Here is a 15,563-nt window from a genome sequence, read left to right as displayed (position 1 = left end):
TCTTAGCAATCACGGTTCGTCAGATTTTGTTCTATGATGGCACTGCGGCTATCGTTAAAATTTTTGTAGTTTTATTTTTAAATGAATTCTTATCTCAAGTTGAAATATACAGATAAAATAATACCCTGGATTTTTCTTGAAAATTATTCAGTGGGTGTAGATAAAGCAGGCTAAAGTAAGATTGGCTATCTGATGACACTTTTTGAAGCTGGATGATTATATATAGAGACACATTATACTCTCCATCATAGTCTTTCTCCTCTTTCAAACATTTGAAATTGGTGATAATGAAAAGTAAAAAAAATGTATCCCACCCTAGAGCCTTAAATCAGTCAAACTGGATGCTAACTACCTGTGGCATCTGTTACTCACATTTTGGCCTTTGAAGAGTTTCTCCTTCAACCTGTGATGTTCTCTTTCCCATTTTGTCATGCTATCTATGCTATGAAGGTACAAAGTTCACCTCTCACGGTCCATATCAAGTGTCTTCCTTTAGAGTGCTTTCCATTGCATGGCCCTTCCTTTGCATGCAGACTTTTTTGTATTGAAAGTATAAACCCATTGTATCAAACATTCACTCACTTATAAACTATTTACTGGAGAAGCGAATGGCAAACCACTTCAGTATTCTTGCCTTGAGAACCCCATGAACAATATGAAAAGGCAAAAAATATGACACTGAAAGATGAACTCCCCAGGTCAATAGGTGCCCAATATGCTTCTGGAGAAGAATGGAGAAACAACTCCAGAAAGAATGAAGAGATGGAGCCAAAATGAAAACCATGCCGAGTTGCGGATGTGACTGATGACAGAAGTAAAGTCCAATGCTGTAAAGAACAATATTGCATAGGAACCTGGAATCTTAGGTCCGTGAATCAAGGTAAATTGGAAGTGGTCAAACAGGAGATGGCAAGAGTGAACCTTGACACTTTAGGAATCAGTGAACTAAAATGGACTGGAATGGGTGAATTTAACTCAGATGACCATTATATTCCATTTAGCAGGTGAAAAGTGAAGTTGGACAAATTTGTAAATATTTACCCAAAAAAATGTGATTAGAGTTACAGTAGAAATCTGTGGTCTGAGAACATCATAGCTGGGGGTGGAGGGGATAAGGCTTAGGGTAGCATTGGTCTTTGATCTTATTTTTGATCTTATTTTTAAAGGATTGCATTGTCTCCAGTTGTTCATAAATGGATTCATGTAAATAATGTTAAATGTGGAAATGTCAGTCACTTTAAGGCAGTTCCTCTGGTTAATGACTGTTTCTACTCTTCCTATAGTACACAAGAAGATGGAAAAACACTCTGCAATGAAGGGGATTTAGCAGCTGTAATAGACATACCAATTAACGCAGTATGACTAAAAGACAGTCCCTTGATCATCTCCCAAATAACTTTGGGGCCTTTAAGAATCTTTAGAAAGTTTCAGAAGAACTGAGGCTGTCAAACACCAATGCCTTTCTGAAACCTCTACTCTTTTACTGCAACAGAAACTTTCTTCTTACTGCAAACCCCCAGATCATAGTAGATAAAAACAATGACTTCATTGAGGGCCCTTGAAATCAAATTCTAGTCCTAGCTCTTACTCCTAACCATGTTACCTTTGGAAAGGAGTTTCCCCTAAGTTTCAGCTGTCCAGGGGCATTACTGAAAGTGAGCAAAATAAATATGGATATGATTAGAGCAATTTGTACCTACTTACTTTAACAAGTTCCACCTTATTTTAAAGTACTTACTTTTGAAAGTATCTTAGAATCTTTAATGGACTGTAAGATTGTTCAATGAAAGGAACCATGTTTTAGAATTTTTTGTTTCTCATGGTACAAAAACAGCACTTTAAAAAATATTTATCAATTAAATTGGTTTCTTGGGCACATTTACTTAGCTCATATGCATATGAGTTATATGGTAAAGAAGTATCCTGAAAACATGGAAAACATGGAGATTTGGGAAGGTGCAGGGCTTGTATAGGAAAAATTACTCTTACAATTCCCCTTCAACATATCTAAGTATGTCTTAAAGGAAGTCTCAGTTTGACTATCAAGTGTATTATCCTCTAAAATGTGCTAAATCTCTTTTTCAAAGGGACAGCAGGCTTCATACTCAAAGCCATCATCAAGCAGTTATAATTTAGAAAGACCTTATATTCATTGTACTTATTTTTCTGGTTTCCTTCTATTTCTGGCAAGTTATGTTATTTTCTATTTATTTAAAATTTATTTTTAAGTAAGTATAAGGAGATAACAAATATGGGCATAGGAGTTACTTAAGTTTAGGAAATACTGTGGTATATAAACATGGACTTTAAGAAGAAAAACTACCAACTGATAATATAGTTCAAGCTATTGTGCATAGATTGGAAGCCAATGTACAATACGGATAAGTAACTTGATCTGGTTACAAAACATATACTGACAAAGCTGGGACTAACATAAGCATCTTAGAGTTTCCATTGCCTGATGCCCCTTTAATAAAGAAAGTGACCCTCAATTAATATTTGATGATTACTGTCTTCTCTAAGCCAACTGCTGCTTTCATCTTTAATAATGCCAGTGTTCATGGATGGTAAAGTGAATCAATAAACACTCTAAGTATAAGGTGGCATGCAATCAGGCGCCAAGAACTACAAGTAAGAAAAGGTCACAAAAATGCACATTACAACATCAAGCAATGTATCAGACACACAAAGCTGATAAATCTGTACGCATGTAATGGTACTCTATCGGATTCAGAAAGTCACATCTTCAGTCGTATGCTAGTGGACAAAATAGATATTTTTCCAAAAGCCACAAATATGTCCTAGAATGTAAAGGAACTTATAGCAAACACACACCTATGGTTTACATAAGGAAGGACTATTCCATTAATGTAGTCAAAATTTGTTCTCTCATGTAAAGAAATGCTCAAATTCATGAATGAAGAGTGTCTAGAGATATATCATCAACTAAGGAGAAGTGTAGAGGGTTTTGGTAGAGGCAAGATGGCACATTTTATTGTTTAGCTTTGTATACATTTTGGTCTTTGAACCTACTAAGAGGGTTGAGAGTGTTAGTTGCTTAGTCGTGCCTGACTCTTGGTGACCCCATGGATGGTAGCCTGCCAGACTCCGCTGTCCATGAGATTCTTCAGGCAAGAATACTGGAGTGGGTTGCCATTCCCTTCTCCAGGGGCTCTCCCTACCCAGGGATCGAACCTGGGTCTCCCACATTGCAGGCAGATTCTTTACTCTCTGAGCCATCAGGGAAGCTGAACTTACTGAAAGTATTGCATATTTAGAAATAAAACTCCCTCCAAAATGCCTTGACCATTTGCTATTCAGTATCTAGGAGACTCTGGACCATTAAAAAATTTACTTCTTTACAAGAATATTTAAATAAATCTAGAGGTTACTTTTTGTTAAATTAAGTTTTCACAGTTATTTTATAGAATACAACTAAATTTATTTCAGTTAGCAGATGTCCTTCACAAACTTGCCATTATTTTGAAACTGAGACAATTTTAGAAACATAATAAAAAGCCTCCACTCTGCATTTCTTAATAACTATGTAATGAGATTTAAATTTTGAATGGCACAAGGCAATTCCTGAATATTGCTAATTCAGTTACACTGCACATTTCTTCTTCTTGCAAATAGCTTCAATTTTGCATATAACCATTGTGTATAAATTTCAAATGTGAAAGCTTGATTTGTAGACAGACTGCAAATTATAGAAAAACATGCTTTACATGGGCTTTTGGTTTCTCACATCAGCACTGGGGTAACCACTGGACATTACTTGTCATGAAAAAAAAAGCAATGATTGACTATCATTCCTAAGTTTAACACGATACTTACCTTGTAAATCTAATGCTACCACAGCAGTATCATCTTCTAATCCTTCAATCACCTCACACTTATATCTCCCATAATCCTCTAGAGTAAGGTCTGTGATCACCAGAGAAGCATCATTATCACTGCCTCCTTTCAGAAACACTCTACCATGGTAGCCTCCATAGGTTTTCTTGTGGTATCCCATGGAAACAAAGACATCCACTTCCTTGAGGTAATCTGAAGTTAGCTTGGTCCACTTAATCCGGATTTTGTGGGTTCCTGAGCCAAATGCTGTAGGGTCTCGGTAAAATTTACATGGCAGTGTAACATTGCCACCTCTACGTGAGAACACCTTGGCTTGTTCTGCTTCCACCAGTAGACGGGGGCCATTTTCTGCTATAATTGAAAAAAAAAGAGAAAAAATATGCTTTTAGACTTTTATAATATGAAATATACTACCTATACAGGGTATCTGGTGAAGAGTAGCATTGACGATAAGCTTCTCTGCCTTGTTGAGCAGTGACCTCCTTTGAATTACAGAGAAAGGTACCTCTAGTATGTAGTGGGGTTCTACAAGGTAGTCATGTTTTTTAAGCCACTGAAGAAAGGGAAAGTTGTACACGACAATCAATGAGAAATACTGGCTATAAGATTCTATGGTCATCTGAAGTTTGAGGATGTCATCATAAATTCTATTTTTCTTCTATATTTAAATATAAAAATGTAGAAATAAGACCAAGAGAAGTGATGGGGAACTGTAATTATTTCATCACTATAAACCCCAAAATTCAAACTGGATAAATTGATCTTTCCTTAGCTGAACTTTCTAATCCAATAAGTCTGTATTGTATTTAGGGAAAAGTTTATGGCAACATATTAACATTCACTGAACTTTTCTGACCAAAGAACTTAGAATGTTCTCCCATCTCTGCCTTCCGATACATATCTGTGATATGCCATTCTGGAGCATTTCAAGCAACATGGATGTATTTTATTTTCACACAAAGGCTAGACCTCAGAAAGGCATTTTTAGTGAATGTTTTTTAAAAAGCTCCAGATTTTGAAATATATTCCTCAAACTTTGAATGGCGAAAGTGTATCCAAAGTTATATTTCTTTTCTAATTAACCAGATAGTTATTTGTTTCTTTATTCCCTTAAATCTCCTTGTACTGTCCCTCTGCTCTTTCTGTGTCTTGGTTTACAGAATCTTCTCACTTCACTTCTGCCTTGACTTGCCCTTTAGTTTCCTTCCTCCAAGGACTTTATTACCTTCCCAAGAGCACCACGATATTCCTAGCCTGCCAAATCAGCAGGGCTGCCAGGCTCTGGATAGCCAGCTGTTATTTTCAGATCTTGGCTTTCTCTGGGGTTCCCCCTGGTTCGCTCATTGTGCTTTTGACCTTGATGAGCTCTCTTGAGAATGTGCAAGCTTTGAAAATGAGAAAGCGCTACAAGAACTCCTGGATGCACATACCCTCTCATCTACACACAGCTTTCAAAGGCTGCCAAAGCTGCCTTTCAGGCAGTCTTTCCTCCTTTAGGCTGGGGGTTCTGAATCAACCTTGGTCATGAATCATTAATGGTATACAGGTCATCAGGCAGAGTAGTTGGTCATCTCCAGACAGACCTCAAAACTTAGTTATTTAATGGCATATGTAACCTTCAGATTTTAAAATAAAGTGTCCAAGAATGGACACACTGGTTCCATTTTTATTATAAAGCAATCAAAATATTAAAAAAATAAGTATATTTAATTTATGTCAGCTCTAATCTTCAGAAACAGAATAGTTTAACCACTTTTAAAGCCATCAGTGCCCTATCTTGAATACTTTTTTAAAAATGAAAGGATAGAGACTTAATTATCCAGCTTAAAAAATCCAGCTTATTAAGCATTTCCTTTGATTCTCTTCACCTTCTTATTTAGGCCCATAGATTCATAAGGCATAACAGGTAAATCTATTCAGCTCTACTGTATGTATGATACTCTCCCTGCAATATCCTCAATGACCACACCCATGTTCTACTTAAATATTTCTAGTGTCTTCTTTCTGGGAGGAGGAAAAAGTGCTGTTTAGTAAGTTGCTCAGCAATGCCTGAGGCCCTACATGGATCTACCCAGTACCTTGGGAGGACACCTAGAGCTGGGTCTTTCCATGATGGGACTTGAGACATGACATGAAAGTGAAGTGAAGTCAAAGTCACTCAGTCGTGTCTGACTCTTTGTGACCCCATGTACTATACAGTCCATGGAATTCTCCAGGCCAGAATACTGGAGTGGGTAGCCTTTCCCTTCTCCAGATCTTCCCAACCCAGGGGTTGAACCCAGGTCTCCCGCATTGCAGGTGGATTATTTACCAACTGAGCCACAAGGGAAGCCATATAAGACCTTCAAAAAGTTGAAGTTACCTGATTATCTCGTTTTTTTTTTTTTAAATCTTTTATCTTATATTGGAGCATAATTGATTAACAATGTTATGACAGTTTTGGGTATACAGCAAAGTAATTCAGTTATATATATACATGTATCCGTTCTTTTTTCAAATTCTTTTCCCATTTAGATGGTTACTTAATATCAAGCAGAGTTCTCTGTGTGATAAATTAGGTCCTTACTGGTTATCCATTTTAAATATAGCAGTGTGTACATGTCAATCCCAAATTCCTTAACTATCCCTCTTCCCTCCCCTCCACCATAAGTTCATTCTCTAAGTCTGTGAGTTTGTCTCTATTTGTAATTAAGTTCATTTGTATCATTTCTTTTTAGATTCTTCATATAAGTGATATCATAAAGATAGTTCTTTGTCTTACTGTCTTATGACAATGTCTATGTCCATCCATTTTGCTTCAGATGGCATAATTTCATTCTTTTTAATGGTTGAGTAATATCCATTGTGTATATATACCACATCTTCTTTATCCATTCCTTATTGGATATTTAGGTGGTTTCCAAGGCTTAGCTATTGTAAACAGTGTTTCAGTGAACATTAAGTGCCTTTTGGACCATGTTTTTCTCTGATATATGCCCAGGAATGGGGTTGCTGGATCATATAGTAGCTCTACTTTTAGTTTTTTAAGGACTCTCTATACTGTTCTCCACAGTGGCTGTACAAATTTACATTCCTGCCAGCATTCTTTCCACACCCTCTCCAGTATTATTGTTTGTGGATTTTTTGATGATAGCCATTTTGACTGGTATGAGGTGATATCTCATTGTAATTTTGATTTTCATTTCTTTAATAATTACCAATGTTGAACATCTTTTCATGTGCCTCTTGTCCATCTTTATGTCTTCTTTGGAGAAATATCTATTTAGGTCTTCTGCCCATTTTTTTCATTGGATTGTTGATTCTCTCATGCTTTTTACTTTGAAGTCAAAGCTAATGCCCAAATGGATTGGGTTAAGGGGGTATTACAGTAGTTAGGAACAAGGGCTTTGATGCATTAGAGACCTTGTTGTAACCTCACCTCTTTAGGTTTCTAGCTCTTTAGCTTTGAGCAAGGTGTGTAACCCCCAAGCTTCAATTTATTTATATGTGAATTAGAGATAGTAATATCTACTATGTATAGTTGACATAAGAGACCCTGAAAGCACTTAAAATAATGGATGACCAAACTATTACTCTGCATAGTTTTTCCACTATATTTTTCCAGTATGATACTGCCTGATATTACATATAATTTTGACTTATATTAACCTTCCATGGTTCCATTATAAAGTTTTGAACCATGTGGAGTAAAAAAATATACACAATGCCACCTGTGTTATATAGGAAACTTGGAAATTATTGTGTGGTTTAGCATAATCATAAGGTATTCCAGAATGAATACAAGGCCTGAGTGTTTTATAAATTAAAGAGTCAAAGTACAGATCAAAAGTCTTGTCTAAGGGACTGAAACTTCTAATTTTTTTTCTGAGGTTAACTATAAATCATCTTGTAGTGTTTTAGAAGTATAAACTTCTGATTTTTTTTTTAGGTACTATTTACTTATACTCTAGCATTGTGAGTAGATGATAACTTATGTGGTATAATGGTGAGAACTAAGCAGACACCAAAAATAACTTTTCTAACAAGACTGCTAGAATATACAAATTTCTACCATTCTTATTTTTTGGACAGCTGGGGTGTTGAGGTAAAAGATGCCAGAAGCCCTGGCTGAAATTCAAAACACCCTATGAAAAATATGTAATGTATAACATGTTGAGTCACTGAAGGCCATTAGAGTTCATTAATCTAAATCCCCACCATGACCTTTAGAACAATGCATTTTATTAGTTTGCTTGCTTTTAGAAGTTCAACACTGCAGATTATAAAGTATTGAACACTGCTGGTGGGAGTAGCCTATTGCAGAGCAGGTAAGATGTAGGAAAGAGCTCTGGCCATTGAGTCAGGAACCCTGGGTTCTGTTGCAGGCTCTCGTAGGGCTTAGCTGTTTGAGTGACAGGTTTATGTCATGAGAACATTGAGCTTTAGATTTGTATCTAGCTGCCTTTGGCAGGTTGTCATGACAGGGATCAGCCAGGAAACATACTAAGCTGGAGATGGGGACGGCAGGAACAAAGGGAACCTATAATGCTGAAGACAAACTGCACAGTCGTGCCTAGAGTAAGATTTCAATCTGATTCTTGGATTCAAAAATGTGAACTAGTTTGAAATAAATGTTTAAATCAAAACTATTCAATCAACAGAGTACTTGAAAAGCAAATCAAATGCAAAAGGTAAAAATAAACCTTGATCATCAGAATGAGTATTGCTTATCCCTTAAAATTTTTCTTTAACTAGAAAAAACTAAGCAGCATATATGTGCTCATTTTAGGGGCACCGAATTTTTTTAAAAGTCTATCTGTAAGTTACAGGAACTTCATATTTTTATTAGTGAGTGTCAATGACATTGACTTGAAAAGATTTGATGACCTTCAAGACCATAGTTGTCTCCAGGGGAAACAGCAGGGCTTCATTATTATTTTATGAAGTCTGCTGTGAAGTCTAGAGGACATCATTCAATTTCATGAAATTATGAAAGCAATGGCATGACTGAACAACTGATCTCTGTGTCACTCTGTAATTTAGAGGAAATCTTTTAAACAATAGGACAAAAACAAATAGTTGCAGAAAAACTGTTTAGAAATATGGTATGGGAATATTACCTATTGTTCTTAGTTCTATTAAAAGTGTAATCATGGAGGGGGGGCAGTTCATTGCTAAGGAAATAGAGATAATAGAAAAGAAAAGGTGTTATGAGTCAGAGTTGGTCCTTTTAAAATAAATAACTTTTGGATTTTAGAAAACAACCAGTTTTGGTATCTGTTACTTTCTCACTGGTGTATAATGAAGGAGCCTCCAAACTTTTGGATTTTCTAGACCAATAAAATGTAAAAAGAATCCAAAGAGACAAATGGAGGAATATATTTCAGATGGCTAAACAAGAACAGAAAAACACTCCCAAGGAAAAATTCTACCACCATCATTTGATTTTTTATTTTTTACATATAACATAAAATTTGCGATTTTAACCATCATTAAGTGTACAGTTAGCGTTATTAATTACTTTCACACTATTGTGCAACCACCGCCACCATCTATTTTCAAAACTTTTCATCACTTCAAGCACAAAACTAATTCCTCCCTTATATCCGAAGCTAGTCGGCAGACACTCAAGTGCCAGCTCCACAATGAGTCATTTGAAAATGCTGCATAAGGGTTTAAAAATGGTTCCTTATTTTTGTGGTATTTGTTATCACTGTGATAGGTTGAGATGTGTAAGACAACACTTTGGAAACTGTTACTTCCCTTAGGCTAGCCAGCCTGCCCAAGGATGAGCAACCAGGCTGGATTTGTATCCTTATGCCTGTGCTTACCACAGTCTACTGAAAACAGTCATTCTGTCTGTTTAATGACAATCTCTCTAGTGCACATCTTGTTATATTGTTCCTCCAGCATCAAAATAGTGCCTGGCCTGTGATAAGTGTCTATGACTGAATCAGACTAGTGCTGCCCGGAGCCTGCACTCAGCTGTGGTAGTAATGGACCCCTGCACATGCTTTATACCATAATATAGCTCTAAGATGAAAACACTTTTATAAAAACAGCTAGATATATGTATTAAAGACACAGTATTTAAAAAGAATACATAATTTAGACATTTATCTCTCATGGTATCTTACACATTACATTTGAGTAGGATATATAATTTAGGAAAAAATTATCTTACTCATTAACCTTTAACTCTTTATAATTACAGTCAGTCCTCCATGTCTGGGTGTGCCTCTTTTGAGATTCAGCCAGTTGGGGATAAAAACTGTTTTTAAAAAAATGCCAGGAAGTTCCAAAGAGCAAAATTTGAATTTGTTGTGTGCCCAGCAAGTATTTACATCACATTTACATTGTATTTAGAGCTATTTGTCATGAATGGATTTGAATGTTGGACTGTGAAGAAAGCTGAGCGCCGAAGAATTGATGCTTTTGAACTGTGGTGTCAGAGAAGACTCTTGAGAGTCCCTTGGACTGCAAGGAGATCCAACCAGTCCATCCTAAAGGAGATCAGTCCTGGGTGTTCATTGGAAAGACTGATGCTGAAGCTGGAGCTCCAGTACTTTGGCCACCTCATTTGAAGAGTTGACTCATTGGAAAAGACCCTGATGCTGGGAGGGATTGGGGGCAGGAGGAGAAGGGGACGACAGAGGATGAGATGGCTGGATGGCATCACCAACTCGATGCACATGAGTTTGAATGAACTCCGGGAGTTGGGAATGGACAGGGAAGCCTGGCGTGCTGCGGTTCATGGGGTCGCAAAGAGTCAGACATGACTGAGCGACTGAACTGAACTGAACTGAGAGCTATTTGCATAATATTTATATTGTTTTAGGTATTATACATTATCTAGAGGTGATGGAAAGTATAAGGGGATGATGCCTACAGGTTAGGTGCAAGTACTGTAGCATTTTATATAAGGGACTTTGAGAATCTGAAGATTCTGGTATCTCAGGTGAGTCCTGGAACCAACCCCGGTGGATACTGAAGGAAGATTGTATTTTGTTTCCTTCAGACCAGAATAAACCTAATTGTTTCTGAAGTTGCTTACTGGGGGTCAGAAGCTCCCATCGTTTGGTCTTGATTCTGATCTGTCTAGTAAGCTTTGCATCAAAAACTTTCACAAGTTTCGCCCCCACTGTCGCCACCCTCCACTCCCCCACCTCCCCACCCATCCAGCCTTTACTGCCCTTTCAGAGGGCTAATTGCTTTTAGTTTATCAGAGACAGAGCTTTAGTTTCTTCCCCAGCTCTTCCTGACTGTAAGAACTCTGAGTCTCTATGACTCAGCGCTTCAGGAAGGACAACCTGATGAGGGAAAGAAAGAGGCTCTAAGGAAGATCATGTCTGCCCTCTGCACTCAACGAGTTGATCCGAGTTTGAAATCCGATTGGATTTATCCCTAGCCCATCTTTACTTTCATCTGGAGTTCAAACACTGATCTGAAGACGTGTAAGATCATGGGTATTTCTTACCATTTGTGTGAATTCAAAAGAAAAAAATATATATATTTGCCTAAACTAAACTATACCTGAAGGAAGCATTGGAAGCTCAAGAAACTAATAACCATGATAGCCTGTGGGAAGATAAGTAGCTGTGTGGGTAGAGACTCCTGAGAGATTGTCACGGTGTATACTATACTTTCATATTTTAAAAACTTTTGAACTGTGTGTGTGTATCACCTGCTCACACACTAAACAGAAATGGTATAAAAATACATAAAATGGCTGAGGGAATTTAATTAACAAAATAAACAAAAAACTTTGCCTAGAAATACACACAAGAAGCTGGTAACTAGAATTGTAGTATACTGTTATAATTGCAGGATTATAATTTTGTATAAGACTTATGGCTCTGTTATTTATAATGTTATCTTTAAACAGGTCTTCAAAATGTGTAAGTTTTATCTCATTTTTTCTCCTCATCCTTTAAGATGCTGCTGACAAAGGTACTGACTGTCATCTAGTTTCGACTATAAAGGAAGAATCCAAAGCTGAAGATAAGGTAAGTGAAGGTTACTTTTGCTCTGAAGTGATTACTGCTGTTTCTCACCCTCTGTAACCCTGCCTTTGGTCTCACAGGCTACAAGAACATACTCCTGTCAACACCCCTCCACTCTCTGCCAGTACCTACCTGTTCTCTAACCACTGTAGAGTCTTTGTGCCTTGCTAGTTCCTGTCACTCTACAGCTGAACCAGATTACCTAGAATTGTGTTTTCAGTTTCCTTAAATGCCGTGTGAGCTGTATTATCTGATGTGATGTGCTGTGGAGCATTCTCTTAGGTATTGACCACTTCCATCTTCCTTCCTGTTATGTTCAGGCCACTCAAGATGGCTGTTCTCTTGCTCTCTGTATATCCCCAGTGCTGGCTTCATCTACACCCTACTCCCATGACTGAGCCTCCTACATAGCTACCCCAGACCCCAGCTAATGATTGCTTTAGCTTTAGATCAGAATGTCTCCACCATGATAGCTTATCAAAGGGGAGGTGAGAGGCATTCCCCTCTGCTGGTTTCCCTGGTAACTAATGAACCAACCTGATTTTACTTCCCCGTATAACTGATAACCTTCCCTTACCTTACCCCTGGGAGTGAAGATTACAGCCAGGTCCTGTCCACTCTCTGCCATACACAGTGGGGTGTTGCTCCAGGACCTTGCTTCAGACATGTAAGCTCCCTCATCCATTAAACCATTGATGACTTTATTGCTGATTCTGGGCTCTTTCTTCAATCTTGAGGCTGGGCAAGTGCAGGGCTTATAAGCCTATGAAATTCAGACCAACACTTGCCTTAGAGCTAAAGCAATTCTGTGATGGGTGCCCAACACCAGAATATAGTATTGTTTGGGTGATGTTGATCATGTATGTGTACCACGTTATTCTCATATCCAAGTTTTATAGTGAAAAAATAACGGTTAGAGCCTATAGGTTTTTTTCAGAGACAGTGGAAATCCCACCCCCCCAAAAGGATAACTTAAACAAATTTTTGCCATAAAAAATAGGCATCAAGAGCCTCCAAGTAGCTCGAGGGCATCCATTGAACATAGTTCAAACATCTGTGTTCTGAAATGTAAGCCCAAAACTGTTACTATCTTGAAAAACATTGTCTCTTTTTAATTACTTTTTCTTCATCTGTTTTGACCAGGAGTGAGAAGTGTGGTGAGGGTGTTTAGCTCTGTTCTGCTGACTAAGTTCTTTGTGGGCTTTTGTCTTTTCACTTTCATTCTTGTTTCATCTGTTATCTCAGAAGCTGTAGTTTATTGATTAAGCCTATGAATTATGCCTCTTACATTGTATCACTTAACCTTTATGGCCTCAGTTTCCTCATCAGTAAAACAGAGTTAAGTCACCTTCCTCCCAGGGTTCTCATGAGGATTAAAGGTCATACACTGAGAGCTTAGCCTGGTACCTGGCACCCTGAGTGCCCAGTAAATGTTGGCTCTTAGTCGAAAACACTTACTTAGTGTCCCAAGTGTGCTAGGTATGCAAACCAGCTTCTGTCTTCAACATTGTCTTCTTTCCTGTGCTCTTTCAGAAGACAGTTCCTAGAAAGTACTGATTCCCAAAAACTTGCACCACATCAACTTATGGTGATTTTCCTAGTGGTTCTTAACAGCATAGGAGCTTAATTCAGGACCACCACTTTAAAGCCTTAAAAACAAAACAAAACCTATATCTATATAATCTGACTTCTTCCTGCCTCTTCCTTAGTTTTCTCTGGGGCTCCAGACATTCTTCATCTGGGAGTAGGGGTGGAATGTGCATATATGTAGCTGTCATCCCCACCTTGCTCCTCGAACTTCTCTTCAGAATTTCTACAGCAGCCTGTGAGACAAGTTTCTCCAAGGCTCGAGACCAGATCTTTTCTCACTGTGATTTAATTTCTCCTGGAACAGAGGTATATCAATTGAATGGAACAAGATGGGAGCCGTTTTTACCTACCACTTTGCTCAAAAGTTTTTAAGAGAAGGCTTAGATGGAGGTTGTATGATTCCTGGTGGGTTAGGAGCACAAGAATCAGCCTGCCTGAATCTGAACATCAGTTTTACCACTTAATAGCCAAATGACCAGGAGTAAGACGCTTTCTACAGACGCTACAGACGCTTTCTCAGTTCAGTGAGGATAACCACTTTTATATAGCATGGTGGGGAGGACGGACTGAGATGATCTAGGTAATGCACATTCTATTGTGCATTCTGTATTCTATATTGTGAATCACACACAGTAAGTGGTTTTAAATGTTAATATTAATTTATCAGTATTATTGCCATTGGTAACTTCAAAATAACCGGTCCCCAAACTAGGGACAGTCATGCTAGCTGTGTCAACCCAGAGCTGTTTGCATTTGTTAATAATTTTCAGAATTTAAATTTATCCATGTTATCAATGATTTATGGATAATGAAAGAGCATTTGATTTCCACTATTTGAGACAGAGTAAAACCAGATTGAGTTATCACATAGAGAAATTAAGAAATACATTATAAGAAAATAAAATTGATTGTTTCATTAACAGTGAATTACAATCTTTGAAGAAACCTGCTTTCCAGGATTTTAACTGTAATACAGGCTTATTTCAAAGGGTATGGAGAAACTGAAACATTAGCATGAGTCATTCTTTTTCATTAGGCTATAATTAACCACGGTCCCTAATTATTAGAAACATGTCTTCATGTGGTAAAGGGCCCAAATCTGCTTGTCTCTGCTTAAACTACTTCCATTTTGTGGTGAAATGTAAGGTCAAGTTCTCCATAATTTGCAGAAAGGACACTGTTGGTTTTCTACATTGCTATGGTTACTGTCTTCCCTTAGTGTGAAAAACATCAGGATAATACTGCCCAGAGTCAGTTCTGGAGGCAAAAGGGAACTGTTGATTCTTTACTTAATCAATGATCATGAATTAATAGCCTATAATGTATCAAATATTAAGTTTAGTGCTGAAACAAAATGAAAGGTAAATGGAACACAAATACGCAGGTGGGCAAGACTGAGAGAAGTGAAGGGAGCGCCACAGTCCCGAAAATAACAGGGAGTACAAGGGACAGTACTACTGCTGGGCACACATGCTCCATGCTAAAGGGAGCAGATATTGGTTCCCACTGATGTCCAATGAGAATGCAGCCTGAAAAACAGCAGGACTTTCAATTTTTCAGCAGATGCTAGAAATGTACATTTTAAGACAAATATCTCCTATTCTATTTTTAAACACCTTGCAATTCATTTAGATTTTTTAAAGCTACCTGGGAAAAAATGACCACACATCAGTGATCAGGATTTAGACTCTAAGAGGTGAATACGTGACCTTTGTAACCTCCTTCACCGCCCGCCACCACACCCCCCCCACCTCTAGTTGATGCTGAGGGATTCCAAACTTGAGACCAGGGCAATCTCCTTGTCTCTGCCTGCATTGCCTCCTTCTTCAGGTGATCCCATCTAGTCCTATGGTTACACATATTTATATACTGGTGTTCCCAATGCTTCCTACCAGAGTAATTTTCCTTGAGCTCTGAAACAGTAAATCCAACTACTTGCTGGTTATATATTGGATGCCAAACAGATAACTTGAGCCCTCCTCTCCAGTCCAAACTTGTTCTTCTCCCAGTCTTCCTCAACTCATTTTATGCCTACGTCATCCATGCATTTGTTCAAGCCAAAATCTAGAAAGTGTGTTTGATGTGACCCTTCCTTTCCCTTAATCTCTTAATCTCTACATCTACTCTATTATC

At 37.8% G+C, this 15,563-nt stretch overlaps 1 protein-coding gene across 1 annotated transcript in view; it reads right to left on the bottom strand.

Moving 5' to 3' along the window:
* Positions 1–15,563, bottom strand: part of HAPLN1 (hyaluronan and proteoglycan link protein 1) — a 79,054-nt gene that overhangs the window by 12,905 nt on the left and 50,586 nt on the right. The window contains exon 3 of the mRNA XM_040239419.1: positions 3,838–4,209. Within this exon, the coding sequence (XP_040095353.1) occupies positions 3,838–4,209 (372 nt within the window). The remainder of the gene's footprint in view (positions 1–3,837; positions 4,210–15,563) is intronic.

Source organism: Oryx dammah, unplaced genomic scaffold (assembly GCF_014754425.2).
Source record: "Oryx dammah isolate SB20612 unplaced genomic scaffold, SCBI_Odam_1.1 HiC_scaffold_5, whole genome shotgun sequence".
In the NCBI taxonomy this organism is placed as follows: domain Eukaryota; kingdom Metazoa; phylum Chordata; class Mammalia; order Artiodactyla; family Bovidae; genus Oryx; species Oryx dammah.
This window is presented reverse-complemented; position numbering and strand designations above follow the sequence as displayed.